Source organism: Charadrius vociferus, unplaced genomic scaffold (genome assembly GCF_000708025.1).
Source record: "Charadrius vociferus isolate BGI_N301 unplaced genomic scaffold, ASM70802v2 scaffold1061, whole genome shotgun sequence".
Lineage (NCBI taxonomy): Eukaryota > Metazoa > Chordata > Aves > Charadriiformes > Charadriidae > Charadrius > Charadrius vociferus.
Genome location: NW_009646734.1, coordinates 338,668 through 359,995, shown reverse-complemented (window position 1 = coordinate 359,995; position 21,328 = coordinate 338,668). Strand labels below are relative to the sequence as shown.

General features: G+C 39.4%; 1 protein-coding gene across 1 annotated transcript in view; it reads right to left on the bottom strand.

The window, feature by feature from the left end:
* The window catches only part of CBFB (core-binding factor, beta subunit), a 39,537-nt gene extending 20,258 nt beyond the window's left edge, over positions 1 to 19,279 (bottom strand). Inside the window, exons 1-2 of the mRNA XM_009889458.1 lie at positions 19,163 to 19,279; positions 779 to 895 (exon numbers count right to left, since the gene is read on the bottom strand). Of these exons, the coding sequence (XP_009887760.1) occupies positions 779 to 877 (99 nt within the window). The 5' untranslated portion in view covers positions 878 to 895; positions 19,163 to 19,279. The remainder of the gene's footprint in view (positions 1 to 778; positions 896 to 19,162) is intronic.
* Between the last annotated feature and the right edge of the window lie 2,049 nt (positions 19,280 to 21,328).

Here is a 21,328-nt window from a genome sequence, read left to right as displayed (position 1 = left end):
TGTAGCTCTGGTAACTCCTGTTACTACATCCAATTTATGTCTATTGCAGAGGCAGGTGATCTGTGTGCCAGCCCACCCAAAGCTGGTGCAGCAGCTGTTAATATCAGTTAAGTAACTTTGTTACCAAGCTACGTCTCAAAAGCAAAGAAGGTCTTTCTCAAGTCTGACTAAATTAAGGAACCCTACAGCTGGGTAAGTGAAACTTATATATGATACGCGTTTAAAGCGTCATTTCCTCTCTGTTTACTCTGCTCTTGTGTGTGTCCAAAGATTCAGCTGCTAGACAGTCACTTTAGTGGTAAGAAGTAGGTAGATAGGAAGTTCTCAAAAGCTACCATACCCTAACAGAGCAGAGTGTCCACTACTGTCAGAGAACAAGTGAAAAAACCCCTATTCATCCTCCCCCCAAATATGTAATACACCAAAAAGCTACTTAAAGAGCTAGAATAGACTTGCCAGTTAAATTGTGTCAAGTTACAGACATAACTTCTCAAATACTTTAAGGTTTACTACTCTGTAGCATAGTAATAGTGCTAAATCTCCCACAAAGTTGTAAACTACAGATGATTTCTGCCCCTAGCATTTTGAACTAATTAAAACACTAGTTTAGCTGCAATCACATATTTCTGAACTTCTATGGTGTAAGTTTTCTTCGGAATTTGTACTCAAAGTGAAGGCAGAAAACAAGTAAATTAGAACGCGTGATCGCTACCTGCCTGCGTGTTTCCTTCCAGAAGGACAAACAAATGTCTAAGGCGCAGCAGGCAGACCGTCTTACCTGTGCTCTCTCTTCATCGAATTCCAGGCAGCCCATACCATCCAGTCTCTGTAGATCTATCCAGCCTTTCCAGATTACACAGACACCATTGAGAATCATAGGTGCCTTCAAGTACACCTGAAATAAAAGCAACGCACATGCTATGAATTTGAAAGCATTTACACACATGCCCACACGATGAAAATACTGATGCAGGAAGCTTCTATATGTACTCTTAGAAGAACATCCAAACCAGCTGGTAACATAAGACTCCACTTAACAGCTTCTCCTGCTCCTTTCCAAGAACTCATTTTAATCAAGTGAGTGCTGTAACTTTTGCCTACTGTACTGGATGGAATAAATTTAAACTGTGTTCTCATTTTATAAACTGGTGCGCACCAGGATTTGGTTAGAATTCTCTTACTGCTTTCAGTTAAAGTAACTGTTTTTCTTGTCAGCTTACCTTCGTGTCACAAAGAAAGTGGCACACCGCCAGACAGGGAGGAGCCTTTACAGGACATTTGAATGGTTAAATGAACACATGCTTTCCTACCCCCAAGAAGCACTGTATTTTACTCCAATACATGAGCTCTTTCAACGAAGAACAAGCACCAGTTTCAGGTCGTCCTCATATTTACAAACTAGTCAGAGTTTAGTAAACTACAGTGTATATACACCGTGCTAAAAATAAAAAAGTCTTCCCCTGTCTACTCTAGCATTTGTGAAAGGCTTTTCAAAAGAAGCAACACCAGATGATCAAAAACCATCTACAGCATCAGCATGCACAGTGCCTTGAGCTGCAGCAAGGAATAATGCATGAGCTTAAGGCCCTACATCTAGATAATGGTAGAGGATACAGTGATTTAAAGCAGAAGTATTTCCCCTTCTAAAGACCAGAGATTAATCTCCACACAGGAAATTTAAAAAGAAGCAAATACAACACTAAATGAGTTTGACACCCTATATTTAATGACATCAGCCTTAAAAAAAAAAAACACCCGCAGCAAAATTACCTAAATTGTAAAGAAAAAAAAAAAAAGAAAAAAAAAAAAAAAATCAACCTTCAGTAGTTATTTCAGCCTACTTGGCAAGTCAAATCCCTCATGGAACAGAAGTTTGTCTACGCTGAATTGCCAAAGAGGCAAACCATGCACACATGCCTGTGCCCGCTTCAGATTTAAAGACTGCCTGGACATTCAAAATCCCAATGAGTCTTTTTGGTCTTCAGGAGTGGTCCAGCTAAGTAGGGGGATTTTCACACAGCATCTCCTCCAGTAGCTCCAAATTCATCTTCTGGCTAATCCCCAAAGTATAATTGATGTTTAACACTATAACACATTTGAAAGCACCCTGACTGTGCCTACCTGCTCAGTCCCACACTTATCAGCTAAGGGCACTCAAGTAGAAAAAGGAAAGGCAAAGAGTTACAGGAGGTACAGAAGGAAGGTAGAACTTCCAGCAAAAGCTGTCCTGGTAAAATTAAGCACTGAACAACATGAAAGGCAACCCATGAGTGGAAAAAAGGGAACAAATTACTTGTTTGTTAGTGGGTATTGCGTTATGCTGTTTGTCAAAGAAAATACACATTTGATCTCCGAGCTTGATTTTTACAACTTGACACACTTCAGCATGAAGTGACATACTCTTCAAGTTTTAATTAGCACAAAGTGACATACTCCAAAATTAGTACAACATGTAGTAGCTCAATAATGAGAAAATAAAGGTCAGTTCAAGCACACCTTCTTTGTATCAGCTCCCACCGCAGGGTCTCCACTAAGAAAAGCATGGATGGGTTTTCTGTCCTTCTATTCACAGACTAGCTGTGCAAGCCCTCACACCTATGTCTTCCGTGATGACAGCACACCACGCAGGGTGCAGATCCACCAGCCAACAGCCTTTGCGAGCAGAGGCGTCAGAACCAGCATGAGTAAGATGTGGACTACCAGGAAACCACCTCCCACAGCCCTCATTTCAAGATTAATCATTTCAAACATATGAAATACAACATTACTCCCTTTCAGCAGTCTTCACTCATTCATCTCGCAAGAAATAAACGAAGGACACACCACCAATGTAACAGAAGTGTTTCATTAGTTTAGAAGTGAAAGACAGTTAAAGAGGCTACTAGAATCAAAAGTCATTCTCTTCCAAGAATGCTGAATAATTCAAAAGGAGGGAAAAAAGGCAGCATAACCTAACTATGGGTCTGTAAAGACAAAACAGTCTGTACTCTAATGGCAGTTACGTTTTGCAGAAGCAAACAACCATTTTGCCGATCTTCATTTAGGGTTTCCCTTTCACCTAGCCTCCCCTATCCTGGCTCACAACAAAAGCCTGGGAAATCAAAAGTTATATAGGACTTCCCACAGATGACAAAATCTAGCTTTTCAAGTTGTCCAGAAGGAGAGTATTTTTTGTTTCTTTGACTAGGAATATGATGCTGCCGCTAACTGCCTCGTCTCTGCAGCTGCTCCCTTGCCTGGGTCATTGCAGCTGCAAGCACGTTACATGCATACTTCGTAACCTGGTGCAGACAGTGGGTTTGGTACTTCAAATGCAACGCCTTACGCATCACCTGGAAGCCCAAGCAGTGCTGGAAATCCTGCAAGTCTTCAGAAGTCAGAGGGGAAAAGGGAAACAAATTGACAGAGCCGATGTGATTACTGATGCCTACTATCCGCCCCGAGCACACCGGGCAACAACTGAGCTGCTGACAAAGCAGCTTGTGAACCACTGGCACGCAGCCTGACCTTTCCCAATAAAGTACTCTGCCTCTGCTCTGGAATCAGAGCCCTTAAAGCCTTACGCCACTGCATAAAAAAGGTCTTTGAAACTCAGATAATAAACATTTTTCACCTCTGAAAGGATGAATGCCTTAGCAAGATACTCAAATTTTGAAATTACTATATTGTAATTCAACTTTACTATAATTCCTATTGAAGCCACATGTGCTTATGCAGGAACTTTTCTCTCATTAAGATACACAATAAAGCATACCGGTGCTTCTTCCTTTATTTTAGAGAAAGGAATTTAGACTCCTTTTCCTCCCTCTCCTCTTTCTGGAGAATGGAAACCACTTAAGACTGTAGCCAAAACCGTTTAACCACGTATTTCCTTCTTTTCAGATAAAGCCATGCTGGTTCCCTTTCAATTTCTGAACTTAACAGAATTATTAATAAATTACTACTCTTGCCTACGAGCATGTGATCTGTTATGGCACCTCAAAATCCAGCATAAAGTTGTCTTAAAAACTTCCAGAATTCTCTATTCTGAAAGTTGCCTTAAGACAGTCACAGTAAGACAGCAAAGGCAAAAGCCACATTATTTCTATAATGACCCCAACTTCCCCCCTTAGTATTACTGTGCTACACAATTTGGTTAAAAGTAGATAAAAGGAGGCCTTTGTTAGAACAACTATTTCAAGGTTTTGTTGCTAACCCCAGATTAACTGTATTTATATAATTTTATAAGTCTTACCCACACCCTGGGTTGCTTTTCAGAATAATATCTGGGAAGTCAAACTCACAGACACTCAGATGAAAAGCACTAGAGAGCGGTAGGAAAAAGCAAGGATTGAAAGTCAGACAATTAACAATTTCATATTCAGTGGACAAATTTAATGCTACATAAAGAAACACCATTTAGAGACGTACATCTGTCTCCTTTCAGAGTACGGTCCCTCCTATGAACCAAAGAAGGTATGGCTTTTTTGACAGTAGATGGTTGTGTAACTAAGTTAAGCGTTATTATACACACATTGAAGGAGAAGTTCTCTCTCATTTTGCACCCTCATTTTCCACACGCTGACACAGCCAAAGCTAATTAGCTTGTTAGATTTTGAGACCTAGGCAAACTGTCACATACTGCAATCTGCAGTTTTTACTGGCTGAATTTTTGTTCAGGTGGCTATTACGCAGAAGTTCCATTTAATTTCAAACTCCTACTCCAAATCAAAGCAGGATTAGAAATTTTTAAACGAGAAAAGCAGACATGTTACTTCTACACTGGAAACAAGCTTTTAGTTAGAACAAATACTCTGCTTGCTGACTGAACCACCAGCAAGAGTAAACACTTATCTCCGAGCAGATTATCTGGATGGCGGATGAACAGCATCATAAACACACATAAACTTGGGAAGGTGCTGCCCAAATATGTTCGGCTCCAAGTTGTTGAGCTGCGTTTGTGCTTTCTCAGCCTACCAGCTGGCTTGGTCTCAAAGACCTCTGTGCCACACCTTCTACATATAGTGCATCTCACCTTCCTTTTTCAACTAATCTGTTATTTCTTTTCATCCGCATGTAAATGAGCAAGCCTCTCCTCCAACTCCAACTAATGGGTCTTAGCTTTGTTGGTAAAAATAGGCAGGGGCTTGGCTCCTGTAACACCATTCGGTCATATTTTAAAAGCCAAACTTGATTTGAATATTGTGAAGCAGGCAGAAGACAATTCTCAATGACTTTTAAAAAAAGCTGCTTTACTTAAGCACAAGAGGCAAAACCTCAGTTTCATATCCTATTTTAGTCCTCTAGTAAATCCTTATCTCACAACACCAGGGTATTTAACCGATGTGCTGTAGATATGCTATCTGTACGCTCCATCCACACATCCTGCAGTTACAGAAAGCATTCCTTCTCCCTAAAGTACCCAAGTCATTTCCTCCCCAGAGATGGCACATAGTTCTCACCACCCACTGACTCATGAATCGGCACGCTCACCGCCACTGATGGGCCCAACTTCACCCCCCACCCGCCCCCAGAAAACACCAGTCCCCAGTGAAGCAGTGCAGTCCCCTCCCTTCTCTTTTCATTTTCCCAGCACTGCTGGGGCAAAACGCATTCTTTCAGAAGAGGCTGAGTTCTGACTCACCGTCTGCCTCATCACACACACATCTGCCCATTCATAGCTGCTCACACAAGCTGCCTCTCTCTTGGCTGAGCCAAGTTAAGTAGGTCCCAGCTTTCATCCCGCCTTCCCCTGAATCACACCCCACTTTTAAATATTTGAACAGCAGTCTCCCCCGTGACTTCATATACGAAAGGCCAGCCACTAAGAAAGAAACAGCTGTAGACATTTACTCCAAGGAAGAAAGACGTTGAATTGGTTAAGGCTAACCTCATCATTTCAGCTTCTCTTAACATGGTCTGTATACATTGCCGAGTAAAAGACTATCTACTCAAAATGTTCAAATAGGAAAGTACGTATTCATCCATTTCCTTTAACAGAAATCTTAAAGGAGTATATATACATTTTTCATAACTAAAATGCAGTGGTCTTGCCCTCCAGATTTGGCATGACTGTTCTGAAATGTAAAGCTGAGTCAGTGCCCCCCCCCCCCCCCCCAAATACCAAGACTCACTTTCACATCATAATCGGAGAACAGTTGCTAGCCTGGGCGTCAAAAAGGGGCCAGAACATGAGAGAGGAAGCAATCTATGAAACGCAAAAAAAAAAAAAAAAGCTTTTCTAAAACTTTGCAACAGACCTTATACACTGAAATCCTCAGTTATTTGGGGAATAAAACGGAATAGTACCTTCATTAGTTTAAGAACTGAAGTTGCAGCAAAAGCTGACAACTCCACACAAGGCTTCACACTACACTTTTAGATACTGATCACTCATATTTTAAAAGAAACTAACGAAAAACCAGCCAAGTCATTGACAGAGTTTACAGCATTTATCAGATGTGTAAGTTCAATTCTGAAACAAAACCCTTGCAACAGAGTTTTAACTGGGAATGAAACAGTAAATAGAAACAGTTGAAAAGAATCTCATTTAGAAAGTCACTGTAAGTGAAATAGACTTTTTAGTGTTTTTAATCATAGAACAATAGACTGCAAATCAGAGCTCAAAAATCCAACAAATTTAGATCAATCCTTCTGTCTCATGCCTCAAAGCATATTATTATTCTTCCCCCTTTAAACACAAAGAGAAAATGATAATGATTTCCAAGTTATTTTGAAAGCTACATCTTGAAACACCTTCCACTATATGAAAATGGTTTTCTTAAAATTTAAACCTTATACTATTCTGTAAAAACACAAAGGAAGTGCTACTCCCTGACAAAACAAGAGTCTTTCCTGAACAGTTGTACCTGGATGACCCAGCTGTGGCTTTCAAGATGAACACAGCTCTAAGTTTCCCATGGGTGGCACCCGTGTCACAACTGTACCACACCGCCGAGAACAGCCCCTTGCTGGCCGTGGGACGCCCGGCAGGGAGCTGCCCAAGGCCACCACGCCGGGCACAGCAGACCCCACAGCAGCCAGCACCACCATTTCCCTGGCTGAGACCTGTTCCTGGAGCTCCTCCGTTTTGTGATTGCACCGAGACATTTCACTTGCAATTTAATCTATGGAAATAATTTGAAAAGAGGCTGGTGACAGCAGAAATGACCAGGCCTGTTGTAGCGCATCAAATATTCTTCTAGAAAAGACCATTTCAGCTTTCTAGTTTTCTTCTTTCCTCTACTTTACCTACACATACTGGAACGCCCACCCAAAACTCAAACACAAATAGACCAAAAAACAACCACCCAGGCATTAGTTTTTACAGAACACATGAAGAGTTTCTGGAAAGAAAGTTCAACATTCAAAATGAAATAGGGTTACTCTATTTCATCAGCTATGACAAAGGTCAATTCCTCAAGCAAAACCAGAAATATTAACAAAACAGTATGCTTGCTAAGAGTTTCAGTCTTAGACTTAGGGAAAAAAAAAAGAAAATAAAAGTTCTAAATGCAGTCTTTCATTCCACAATGTTTTAAGATTACAAAAAGCAGTGGAAATACAAATTCACCAACTGCGAGGAACAAAATAGCTAAAAGAAAAGAATTTGCTGAAATATGAAATATCCCATGAACTGCTAACAGCCGGTACTAGAATTTAAATACCAACAAGTAAAAACAGCTGAGCACATGGCTAATTTAACTATTATTTGCAGGGTTTGTCGTATATAAGTGGTTAAAATTGTTGTTAAAGATTTTAAACCCCTGTATTTTTCCCCCCTTTAGAGCAATATATCCCTGGCTCATTCTGCTTCTGCGTAAAGTCCATTAATAAAGATGCAATTATGACTTCTCAGAGATTTTTAATTTAGTCTGACCCTTATCTGACTGTACCTGCCAGACTCAGGAGTCAGAGGGATACTATTTTTTTTTTTTAATTTAAGTTTTAGACTCTTAAGATGCATTCTCCCCTGTCTTCCCACCCTGGAAACCTATACATTTATACATGCATGTATATATGCATGCTAATGTCAAAGTTGATTCAAGATACAGCTTGAAATATTAGATTAAGGAATTTCACAGCCAAGAAAAAAAAAAAAAACACCTCAAAATAACTTCTGCAGTAAGTTCCATTCAAGAACACCAACATCACAAAAATCTATTTTAGCTCTCTAATTGTAGCCGAAGGTGTTTGGATAACAAGTGATAGCATTACCTTGGTGTACACCCTGAGGAAAGAATGCACTCCCATTCACAACTAGAAAACCATCAACTAGAAAGCCATCTCAGAAAATACTTGCTACAAGTTTCAACTTTATAGCAAAACCCAATGGTCTGCTATCATGTACTTGGGCCAATTTTTAAGTATGCTTATGTAAGTCACCTGTTTTTATTACAAATATCATTGAAGTTTTAGAAAATGCCCATCTAGGTAAGATTCAGATGCAACTCAATCCATTTTTACAATTATATGTAGTAAAAATAACCATGTACAGACTCACATTAAAAATGTCGTTGTAAGTAGTATCACAGCTGTGACAAAACCTCTCTCAGCATGGTTTCTCTGTTACTGAAATACTACAGTGATGGTTTTTGTTTTGGTTTCTAAAACTTCAAAAAAAGAACAGCAGAAGAATCTTCCTCACTTCACTGGAGAGACAGAATTTACAAGTCACTTTTAGAAAACCTGATATTTTTATGGTTTTTTGGTTGTTTGTTAGGTTTTTTCTGTGCAGTTAGCTCAACTGTAATCATGACTGCTTTTTGAAAGCAGATCAATGTTTCATTAAATTATGCAGGTTATTATTTCAGTTAACTAAAACCCAAGTCTATAACTAAGAACAGATAGGAAGCGTTAAGGATGTCAGAACAAATGTAGTTAAAATCTATTGAGACTACAGTGTTTTATTCCTGGATTAAGATCACTGATCAGTACTTATGCTTAGAAGTTAGCAGAGAAAAATATTAAAGTGTTACTGCACAGAAATTACACTCATCATTTAAAAACAAATAAGCCTCCAGACACAGTTCATTGTTCCAAAATACTCTAATTGCTGGGCCGAGCAGGAAACATACACTACGCTTGACCAAAACCACCAAAAAAACCCCAATACAAAGCAAAAAGTAGGTGGCTTCTTGTTTTCGCAGTGTCACTACAAAAAGGTCCAACATCTCCCAACACGAAATGCAAAGTGTGTCTCATGCTCAGACTCACTCCATTTGCCTTCAAAAAGACTAAACCAACCACATAGCTGGAAAATCAACAAAAATGCAATGAGTAGAATATAAGGATAATCTGAAAGGCAAATACACGCTGGGGTTTTCCCCTGTGAAACTTTACAAGGTCTTTTATCAGTACATCTTTACCACTAGAATCTACATGAGAAAGATGGCTGGATTTTAAATCTACTCTCCCGAGATGGCATGCATTAAAACTGACTGTATTTTTCTTGCAACATTTAAAAGGAATAAATGTTTCTGCAGCAAAAGATTGTTAAGAGACTGCTGCTGTTCTGCTGCTGCAAGTGTGCATGCGTGTAACATGCTTATGCTCACAAAAGCAGTTAACTAACAGGGACACACACTGGTTTCTGCCACGTTGACAGAACATATTTTCCAGACGGAAATTTCAAAATTGGTTGGGAAATTAGTTCTTTTTCAAGCTTTCAGAAAATAGCATCACAAAAAGCAGTTATAACTAGAAATTCCAACAGAGGGTTAGAAAGAGAAGTTTATCTAAAACATATCATTGACACACCACTGTCAACTGACATTGCTACTTGTGTGCAAATAAATAGCCTATTACACCTGCATTTTTCAACTGAAAATTTGAAATATGTAATGCAAGTATCCTCAACTAGAAGATACCCAATTTGGACAACGCGGGCAAGCAACTAATAAAAGCCATCCAGGAACTGATCCGAGCAGGAGAGTGGCAAGAAAAGTTGCCTCTTCTGCCCTTTGGCTTTCATTATGTTCTTGAGCATTTTGCCAGCCTCCCCCTTCCCCCTTAAGCAGGATTCAAGTCTGGAAAAACTGCATGAACATTTAGTCAACAAGCAGTGCTGCATCAAGCCTTGAAATAATGCCAGTAATTTTTTGTCCTTTGTATATCGTAACAACTACGTAGCTTTCATCATCCAATAACATTTCATAATTATTCTGTAGAAAACTGTCAGCTTCTGCAGAGAAACATCATTAGCAATGGCTGAGCATTTTCTTTAACAAGAGTAATTCACATTTTCAGATATATGTTTAATACAAGTTCTCCAAACAGCAAAATCCTGGAAAAAAAAAAAAATTCACCACAGTTATAAAGAGTGTGAATAATATAAATACAGCTTTGGTTAGCCAAATTGCAACAAGAATTTTCCCAGCACAAGACCAGGAAAGGACAGATCACTGTGTGATCCACTGGAAAGGGGAACGGGTTTAAATTCTTATGCGCTATTTGTTTTCATTCCCTATAAACCACCTAGAAATAAATTTTCTTGAAGTTCAAAAAATTTATAGCTGACACGAACTATACTTCCTCAAAAGTCTGATTCTCAAGTTCTAGGTATCAGAATAGAGCTTGAAAAGATTTCATACCACTTCTCTGAATGCTTTGTCAGGAAAGTACCATCCTGTGTGTTTCACAAACCGTCTGTTGTAAGACCTTTTGAAGTGATCAGAAACATCAGCGTTCTGGTTTGCTACAACTGAAATCCTGGCAGTTTTCCGGCAACAGAAACCCACCAGGCTACCAGGTTGTGCAATCACACTGCAGGGTCCTGCACTCTGATTCCCCTAGCTAGAGGCCTCTGGACACAAGACGACTGCCCACTGCCCCTCTACCTAAGTGAAAATGCTTGCCCACAATATATTTAAAGAGAAGCACACAAGCTTTATAAATAAATCCCCAAACGCTCTTTAGTAGCATGAGAAAAATGCTATAGTTGTTTTACTTTGTCTAGACGCCTTTCTGCCTTAGTTTTCTTATTCTTAAGCATTCTTTAGGCTTGTATTAGTTTTCCAAAAACAAAAAGTCCAATATTGCCTCCACTAAAGAACATAAGCTTTTCCCTTTTTTTAATTCTATTTTATTTTTTTAAAGGAATACGTTGGCTGCAAAGAAGCTAAAAATTTCTTCTCCTCACCTCTGACCTCTTTTGTCAAACAATGCTGGCTACTCCTCAACTGCTGTCAAGAGATATTTCATCAGGACATAAAAGTCCCCATCAAGTGTTCCAGAGCTGCTTTCTTCCCTAGATTGCAAACCTAAAAGTATTTGAAATATGTGACAAACACTTTGTCTTCAGTCACTGTATTTCAATAGAAAATTAAAAGTTTCATGACCCTCACTGTAAAAATTATGCCAGGTTTAAGAACTCCTTCTGTCACCTTCCATAGGTTTTACGTTCTGTATTTATACTGAGATGAACAGATAAAACAAGCTGCATACCCAGACGTCCCACAACACAGAGCTGCTGCCTGCAACCGTCTAAACAAAGTATCTAAGATACAGAAAGAAGGCAGAGTTCTGCACAGACACTGCAAGTAGCTACAACTTGGATCTCATATACAAGTCTAGATATTACTCTAACAGAAAATATATAGACTTTCTGCTTAGACAAAACATCTGCAGCACCAGCTATTCCCCAAAAAATGATCCTTACATTAGCACTCATCTTCTTGGAACAGCGGTCTTCTGCAAGAGTCCTCTTTTTTTTTCCCCATATTATTGTCACAGTACACATCTCACCAGGCCAACTTGTTAAACATGAAATATGCAATTATGCAAGCTAATTAGCTCATTTTGTTACTTGTGCTTTGGACAATAAAGCTTGAAGAAACATTTCAGTAACTTTCAGAAAAATGGCAGTTTCTTGTAGCAAATGTTTCATCATCTTATTGAATTTTTCTTTTTTTTTTATATGAAGTATTAAGTGATTTTCACAAAGAAACAGACATCCTCAACAGCGATGCTCTTACTTGTCTCATTTATTTATAATAAGAGCAGAGAAGCATAATTTTAACAACTTTGCTTAGTAAGTGGAGACTGATATGCAAACAAGAGGATTCAACAATCCGAATGTCTGGATTTCTTCCAGTATCTCTGCTGCAGAGATCTCAAGTACTGCTTTCATCCACACAGCACTCATCTGTCCTTACATATAGCTGGTTTCCAAATGCAAAATTTAGCTCACCAACTCTGGTTTTGTTCCTCTTCTGGGAAACTTTATGATGATGGTATGAGTAAATTTGAAGCCTTGTCTATACAACCCTAATGGGTGCATTTAGACCACTGGAAAAAGTTCAAGGTAATATATAAAATATGACCGAATAACTGCTTCTACAACATGCAATAAAAGCTAATCAAAAGCAGGTTTACTGACGGCAGACCCTAAGTACTTAGGACCCACAGAGAGGGTTGATAGGTAGGCATCCCAAACCGCACAGCTGTGCTGCTAGTACCGGTCATAAGCCGTGTTTCAAAATGGCATCATCACTGCACGCACCGTAATGCACAAACAAGGCTGCGTGCAGTAACTGAAGTATCTGGAGGATGGGAGGAGTGAAAGGATTACGGGGAAAAGGCTGTGGATACTTGTCACATGAGAGATGCCTGGTGTGACTCATACTCTAGCGGCGAAGGGCACCCTACGATAAATCACTCTTCAGGAACAACTGTCCAAATCTCGCAGAACAACATGTACCTAACAAGCTATGAGCTCTAAAGGTTTCTCTTCCCAAAATCCAAGTTCCTAACTGTTAATGGCGTATAAACTGTATGCAGATAGAGGCATCTCCCAATTTTGAGGGAAACTGAATAAGCAAAGATACACTATGACCACCCTGCCTTCAAATGGAGTTTCAATTACATAGCTCTTTTCTATGCAATAGCAGATCTTAATGAGTAACACCTCAAAGTATCTAGGCCAAACAAGAAAAAGTTTCACTATCCTCTAAAGTAAAAATGGTACAGCAACATAAACAAAGAAATTATGTACCTGGGGGGAAAAAAAAAAAAAAAAGAAACTGAGCAGCCTCTGCAAAATAAAAGACTCTTAAGCACAAACACAATAATAAAATCTAGAATCACAAGCATCTATAGAAAACTATTATTTTACTTAAACCATATAGATGATCAAGGGGACCATCCAGGAAAGTGGATTCTTTTCATTGACCAAGCCTTTGCAGGACTCCCACCACACAACTCCAGGAAAAATTTAAGCTGTTTACAAACTGGATACACCACCAAACCCATTTATCTGTGGTGAGAATAACCACACACTGACTTTCTTGTTTAAAACTTACAGAAAAAGCCTGAGAAAGGTAAAAAGGAATGACAGCGATGTGGGCTTCGTCAGGGCAACACCACTTCCCCTGGCTGAAGCAGGCAAAAGCACCTTGAAGGGCACAAGCACACAGACAGTTCAGCTGCTGTCGTGCCTTCACTGACCATCAGCTGCTCTTCACACAAGAATCTCTACCACTTCCCACCATGTTTTGGGGTTGTGGGGTCATCAGGTAGACCCCAGTATGAGGATTAACAGTCATTTAAGGGTGCTCAGGAAAAGCACCCGCTCTGAGGACAGGCACCAGTCAGACTTTCCCTGTTCCACATTCCTGAAGTAAGCTGAAACTGAGCCAGAAGAATTAGAATCATAGAATGGTTTGGGTCGGGAGGGACCTTAACCCTCACCCAGTGCCCCCCCCCTGCCCTGGGCAGGGACACCTCCCCCCAGCCCAGGTTGCTCCAAGCCCCGTCCAACCTGGCCTTGAACACCTCCAGGGATGGGGCAGCCACAGCTTCTCGGGGCAACCTGCCCCAGGGGATCACCACCCGCACAGCAAAGAATTTCTTCACAATATCTCATCTCAATCTCTCCTCTTTCAGTCTAAAACTGTTCCCCTCGTCCTATGGCTTCACTCCCTGATCAAGAGTCCCTCCCCAGCTTTCTTGGAGCTCCTTTAGGGATTGCAAGGGGCTCGAAGGTCTCCCCAGAGCCTTCTCTTCTCTAGGCTGAACACCCCCAACGCTCCCAGCCTGTCCTCCCAGCAGAGGGACTCCAGCCCTCGCAGCATCTTCGTGGCCTCCTCTGTATCATTCTGCTAGCACAAAGGGAGAAAACAGCAAATAATAACGATAAAAATCTGACCCCAGAATATTGTTATCCTATCCCACCAGCACATTAAGGGACTAGCTAAAAATCCATCAAGGACTGCACAGAGCTACACACCAAACCTCAGCTTGACTTCAGACCTGGAAGCAACATGGCTGTTCTGCAGGAGAAAGTACTTATAGGCTCACCTTAAGGACACCTCCTGGAAAACAAAATGCCCTCACCAGATGTCCTCACATACTAAGAGACATCCACAAAGAATGTCAAGATACCCCTTAAAAGTTGACATTTGCTTGTTTTTTAACTAAGTTACACCTTACATGCCCGTATGCCTCCACCACCAAAAAACAACTCTCTGAAATTTTGTTAGGCGATGCCTTCTCTTTAGGGTTGTAGCCCTGTCTCCTGAAGTGCTTTAAACAGAGACCTTCACAATAATTCAAAGGAGCATTACATTACTGCAGACAAATAAAAGGATGAAGTCTTGATAACTGTTAAGACCACATGCATCTCATGGCTGAGATAGTTTGCCCTACGTGGTGGTACGCTACAGTATGATCTTTAATTAGTGTTATGGCTCTAGCATACTACTTTTTTTTCTAAATCCCTAACATCAGACATCCTTTCCCACTATCTGGAGAAAAATTAAACTCAAATCCTTTTTGTCCAGAGACTCTGTGAATTGCAAGGAACACATACAAGTAACTGCTAACTGTGAGAACATTTTAGATGATGACAATGCAAAAACCCCAAATACTGCTGGACTGGAAATATAGGAACTTAAGGACTATGGCTCTTAAGCACTACAGTGAGGGTAAAATGAGAGCCGAAACTGTAAATCAGTTCCCCAGACACCCTTACCGATTTTTTAAAAGTAAGCATATCTAAAGAAAGCTGCTACTCCAACTTTGTTTGAATGACTTAATGTTTCATCTAAATTCTTCAGAGTGGTGGGTGGGGACCAAAGAAAGTAAAACTTCCGATTCAATTCAGGTTAGCACTGATATTCAGATATTTCTCATAAGCTAAGCCTTTGCTTTCCAAGCAAATTCCACTGGGTACACTGTGATCCATTTGACTGGAAATTGCATTTGCCCAGAAAATGGAGCAGCCATACACCATCCCAATAATCTATGAAATTTTAATGCTAAAGTCAGAAAAGAAAAAGTTGATTTGGGGACAAGTCCTATGTACCGAACCTCGAGTGAGAAGAGAGGACACAACTGGAAAACTGGTGCTGTTGGGTGCGATTTAAATATAGTTTTTATTCAAATACAGCACTGTACTTTCTCATTACATTTCTGTAACTGCTGGAATGTCTGCAGCACAAAGAGATTTTAAGTGTTTTAGATTCATCCAAGCACTCTACACCCCCCTATAGACAAGTAAAATTTCCTAGTTAGGACAAAAAAATTCATGAGTAGCAACTCAGCATCTTCAGGATTAACACTGAAGTCTGGTAAACTTTAGTTACGGCTAGAACAAATGTTAATGGTGTGATGAGTAGAAATCCTAGCTACATCGCACATGTGGCATACCAGGCACTCTGAATCAATTTAGACCATGTCTGATGTGCTTTCCTCCAGAGCTGCGGAGTTCACAGCCTGTAACACTGAAATAAGCTTGCGCTGGTTGATGAGCAGCTGCCGCCGAACAGCCGACAGGAAGTTAAGCTGCGTTAGAAGCGAGATGGAGAATAGCATTATAGAGGGGAGGGGAAGTAAAACAACTTCACACACTTCATCAGTGTACTGACTGGTACTGAAACAATAAAAAAGAAAATCCAAGAACTAATGTTCTTTCAGGTAAGAAAGACCAGAGCTACATTAGCTTCTCAAATAACAAGTGAAAACCAGGGAAATTTCATCTTACCTTAAGAAGTATATAAAATAAATCATGCCAAGAAAGTTGATCACACAGCTCTTAACAAAACAAGCGGACTTTCAATAAAATTAGATTTTAAGAAGCACTGAAGTCCACACACACACAGTTCAGTCTGAAGTTCATATGGTATAAAACTGAAGTAAAAATTAAAGAACTTAATTAAGCACAACAAAACCCACCTAAAGTAATTAATGAGACCAGAGAACCACGGTGAAAACAAAGCTCTCCATTTCATTCCAGGGTTCAATTATGTGAGATTTCAGGCAATACATTCCACTACTACACTGTCTGCCTCTGATCTTCTTAACAATATCTATTCATTTATTCTTAAAAAGGAAAAAAAAAAACCAACAAGAAAAGGACATTAGCTAGCAACACCAAGGATCAGGAAGCTTTGGTATGGTTCAGATATCCAGGAACGGAACAGTGAACTTGATGCACCACACCCCACCCAATCACAATGAAATACAATGTTCGATGATTTTTACAATCAAGGGACCTATTTTTACTGCTACTGTTTCTATTGCTATGACAAGCCTGAAAAATTGCTCAAATACACAATTAAATTTGCTACAGGTCAAAGACAGCACAGAATGTTAAAACCATCCCAAAAAAACCCGTTAAGCTTGAGTTTAAAATGAGTAGAAACATTAACTGAACACTTAGCTATCCGATTCTTGAATTAATGAAGACAGGGTATCCACCAGAGGCCTACCCACCCATTGTGAACATCGACGCATCAAATTGGAAGGCAAACTAAGCATACGAAAAAACCCCTCAGTTAAGAAATACCAGAACGAAAAACTTCAAGCCTATGAAGCAGATATTCACAGAATCAGAACTTTCACATGGATTCACAAGGGCTTTGCTCTTTCTAAAATTCAATCATTTAAGAAGCAATTCTAGCAGATGCTTCGTCCATCTGTGTACAAAACTGCTTAGGCACAACAGTGACATACCTCAGCTCTGGATAAACTATTTTGGGCCATCATTCGCTCAGCCAAACACCGAAGCAGAATTCCAGAACAAAAATATTCTAGTGTTGGTAAGTTTATCTACATTCTAGATCTCAAACTAATGCCTAAAATAATAATTAACTGACAGCTCCCCCCATAGCCTTTTTTTATTCATATAATTAAAAACATGCCTTGCTGGCTTAAATCCAGTGATGAACAAACACACATTATGCACCGCCTCAAGAATCAAAGCTCATAAAACAATGTTGCACAGAGCTACAAGAATCACATGGTGTTAAGAGACTGCTGAAGCCTATGAAAGAAATTCTTAATAAAACCAAAAGACAAAAATCTACAGAGGACAAAATCTCAGACAATTCCTGTGAAACACTTAAGTGTTTCTGTTGATAACATAGGAAACACTCTCCCATTCTGCTTACTCCTCTTCTGAAGTTATGGGAGTGGCTTACTTTCAGACAAGTTTAATTCTGTGCAGAGCAAGCCTCCATTTGCATGTGATTTACGCTACTAAAGCTTGATTACAACGGTGAATTTGTGATTTGTTCATACTACAGTATAACACTATTCCCATTTATTAGTTTGTCCACCTCTAGCCTCATTCAGATGAATTCTTCTAACCATTTTAGTGAAGCACTCTAGAATTTACTGTAAACACACATAAAAAAGGGAGTGGCATTCACTAATGAGGCTCATGTTCTATTTTAATACACAGCATACCCACCACGCTCTTACATGATTAAGACAACACAAGAAAATGGATGAAGTAGTTCAGTACTTTAAGAATTCATTCAGAGAAAACAAAGTTAAAAAAAAATCACAGGAGTAAATAAAATTAGTTTTGAACTGGCAAGAAGAGAGACTTCAGTCTTCTTACACATTACAAGAAAAATTCCTCATTCAATTGTGAGCCAGAATCAATATTTTTCAATAAGAGCCAGATTCAATTCAGTTTCCTTAGCAAAGCAGTCAGTACCCAGCATAGCCAACTTCGCTCCTCCTCCCCCAATTTGTCAAACTTCTGCAAGCCTCACAGGACTAAATGGAAAACAATTTTTTTAAAAAAAACCAAACTCATTAAATTGAATTCCAAATACCATATCTGCCCTCAGGAATTTTTTTTTTCTTCCCATCAACTTTTCCCACTATAGGAAATATTTATCTTCCACCCAGCAGCATTTAAAAGACCCAATATGCCTTTAAACTTGAATACGCTTCAAATATTTCCTCCAGCCTGGTAGGTTTCGTAGCATTAGCTGTTACTTGTTACGAGAGTGGGTAAAAAAATTTAGGTAAAAGCAGGAATTTTGTAGTCTATTAAAAAAATAATCTTTAAAGTAAAAAAGTTATACAGAAATTAGCCTGAAACAAAAGGTTATGAGGGCTTAAGTGGTGGTCCAAACCTACTGAGGTCCGCAGAAAAGTCTCCTACTGAATTCAGTTATTTTTGGATCAGTCTCAAAGCACCTACAGATAAGAGACAGCATCTACATTTTAAAGGTATGTTTTTCCTGTAAAACAAAACCAGCTGTAAGTGATTTCAGTAACTTTATTCTGATGAGACTAAGCAAGGTTTCTGAATTTAAATCTAACGCAGCTTCACAGTAACCATCACTGTCATTAGGGAATTCTAGCTTTCGGTATCAGCCTACAGGACAACCTCCTCAGAAAAAAAAAAATAAAATTCAGAAATCAATTCTGAAAGCGATGCTTCTTCTGTATTATAGCGCATGGTAAAACTGAGGAAAAAAAAAAGCTTCATTCCACCAAGCAGCACACCGAATGCTTGCTGTATCAACTGGCAACCTAAGACCCCACAAAGTAACCTGTTCAAAGTGTGTATTTTTATTAGTCTGCCACAATTCATCAGCCAAAGTCTGATTTCCAAACCATTTTAGAAGCACCTACTCAACACCAAATTTAAGTTGTTCCCCAAAATATCATCAGAGCATGACAGGAGAAATAAAGTTGTGTTCTTCAAGTTAATAAAAAGTCACCGCTACAGCCCATGTGTTTCCCTCCAGAAATCTTAACACGCTTTAAAACAAGGCCATACCAGATTTTATCCTGCCAGCTTTCAACTGTACTCATGCAACTACCTACACGTACCAAGATGTGAAATATTAGTAATTTTGCACCATACATGTGGTCCATACTAATAAGATCATAAGCACAACATAAAAATTTCTTTCAGTGGTAACAATTTCCTTCTTACCTTGCCTCCTTCTCTTTCAAAGTCGACATATTCCCGGGTCGGTGTCTGTCGCTGCTCCCCCTGCCAGCTGGCCGGAAAAAACTGGAGAGACAGATTGGTTCCTGTGGCCACAAAAGCCTTTTAGAAAAATCAATACAAACAGGATCAGGGAGCAAGACATTACATAAATTATGCAGGCAGTCATTTATTTTTACATCAGTTTATGTCTTAAGCCAGGCAGCATAGAGAATACTTAAAGTCAAAAACATGCACTCATCATTTTTCTTAAGTATTAAGTTACAAACATCTGATTCCATTTTGACAACATTTGCCATTGGCTGCTTCAGATATAAAATACAACATGGAATCAATACTTCTTTCAAATCAGTTTTGCTGACATTAGAATCTGTCCTTTCAGCTCTGCCTGGGTACCCTGCACCAACTCAGTACCTGCAACATAAAAATCGCCCATGCTTTTTAAAGAGCTTGCATATCTCTAGAAGATGTACGGCTGATCCTGAGACCTGGTACCAGGCTCAACTTTTTTTTTGAAAGAAAAGGACTCATTTCCTTTCACAATCTACTTGTACCTAAATAGACTTAACTGAACTGAAATGTAAATATACCTATTTTATTGTCTACAGGCAAGCAGCATCGATATACAGCGAAATTAAACTTTACAGGACTAAGTCCTCTTGCCACATTAAGACACCAGTGAAATCCAAATCAGCAGATGCTGTGTCAGTGAGAATAGGCAACCATAGGAATTTCTCTCAGCTGCAGCCCTTAGGAAAATCATTAAGGGGACTGACTTAACCATATTAGAAAAAGCTCATATTGCTTTCAAGTAAATAATTTTCTATGTTTTCAAATGAAAATAAGATGCAGTTTTCTTTATAAACTCTCTGCATTTATTGTATATCTTATCAACTCCAAGCCATGAAGAGCATGTCAATTTCTAGACATGAAATAAAAAATTATTTTTGCAAGTAGAAGTCGGATTCGCAGTATTTATACCCTTCTCTGGTACACATGAGCGTGTCCTGTAAGCATGCGAATACTCGAACATGCTCCCAGAATATCTCTCTACTCTCTATCCAGGGTTAAACGTAATTTGTTGCATTCAAATAACTGTATTGATTACTGTGAACACTTAGATTTAAATGGTCATTAATCCAGAACACAGTTTTTCTTAAAAGCTATACAAATACTACTCTAACAGTTCGAATTTCCTGACAAGCAGCTTTCTTTCAAGCAACACAATTCAGCAACTTTATGGTATTACTGTACTGCCACCAATGACACAATAGCTCTACATGTTATTTAAGACAGTTCCGGCCATGTACTGCAATGCTGTCTGTCACAAGATTAATACCTCCCATTTTGAAATTAGAAGTGCTTTGTCTTGACTTTTTCCCCTCCACCAAGGGAGACTAATACTTTGCAACCAGGTTCCATTCCAGACTACCCTTAAAGTAGATTTTTATATATTTTTTTTTTTTTAATCTCCTGCTAAGCACATTCTCAATGTCATTAAAATTGACAAATCGGTCCCACTAATACTGGTAGGGGGGGAGGTGTGAGGATACTGTATTGGTACATTAATATTTGTTTGCCCTACAATATGCAAAGACAAACAATTCAATCGATGTAACAGAAGCTTCATCGAGGATACACTTGCACAAATAGGAAGCATCAAAACTGTGGGGGCTGCAGACCATCAGTACCACCAGGCTGACTAGCTTGTATGATCCCTTTGCTTTTCTAAATGATTCTACTTACATACCAACAAAAATTATACCTAACTCCAAGTATTTTTGACTCGTAAGTCATGACCACTTAGTCCATTCAAGAACTGCCTTCCTTCCTCTGAGCATCTTTAGCAAATACGTGGTTTATGCTCCAGAATTTATACACTTAAACCAAAATGCCAAGGAGTGAGATCTTTGAGTGTAACCCAGCTGACCACTGCAGCCCTCTGAACCACGCCGGTCTGTGCAGCCCCCAAGCATCCTGGGTCAGAAGAACTAGACTTGCTTTCTGGGAAACTGAGGCAGGCAGTGAAGTGCCCATGCCTCCCTGCTTCCACCCCCAGACTTGTGCTAGAGGGCCATAAAAAACCATGGGAAAATTACCAGAGACAAGAAGAAGATGAAATTACACAGATTCCCACATCCTCATGGAGTC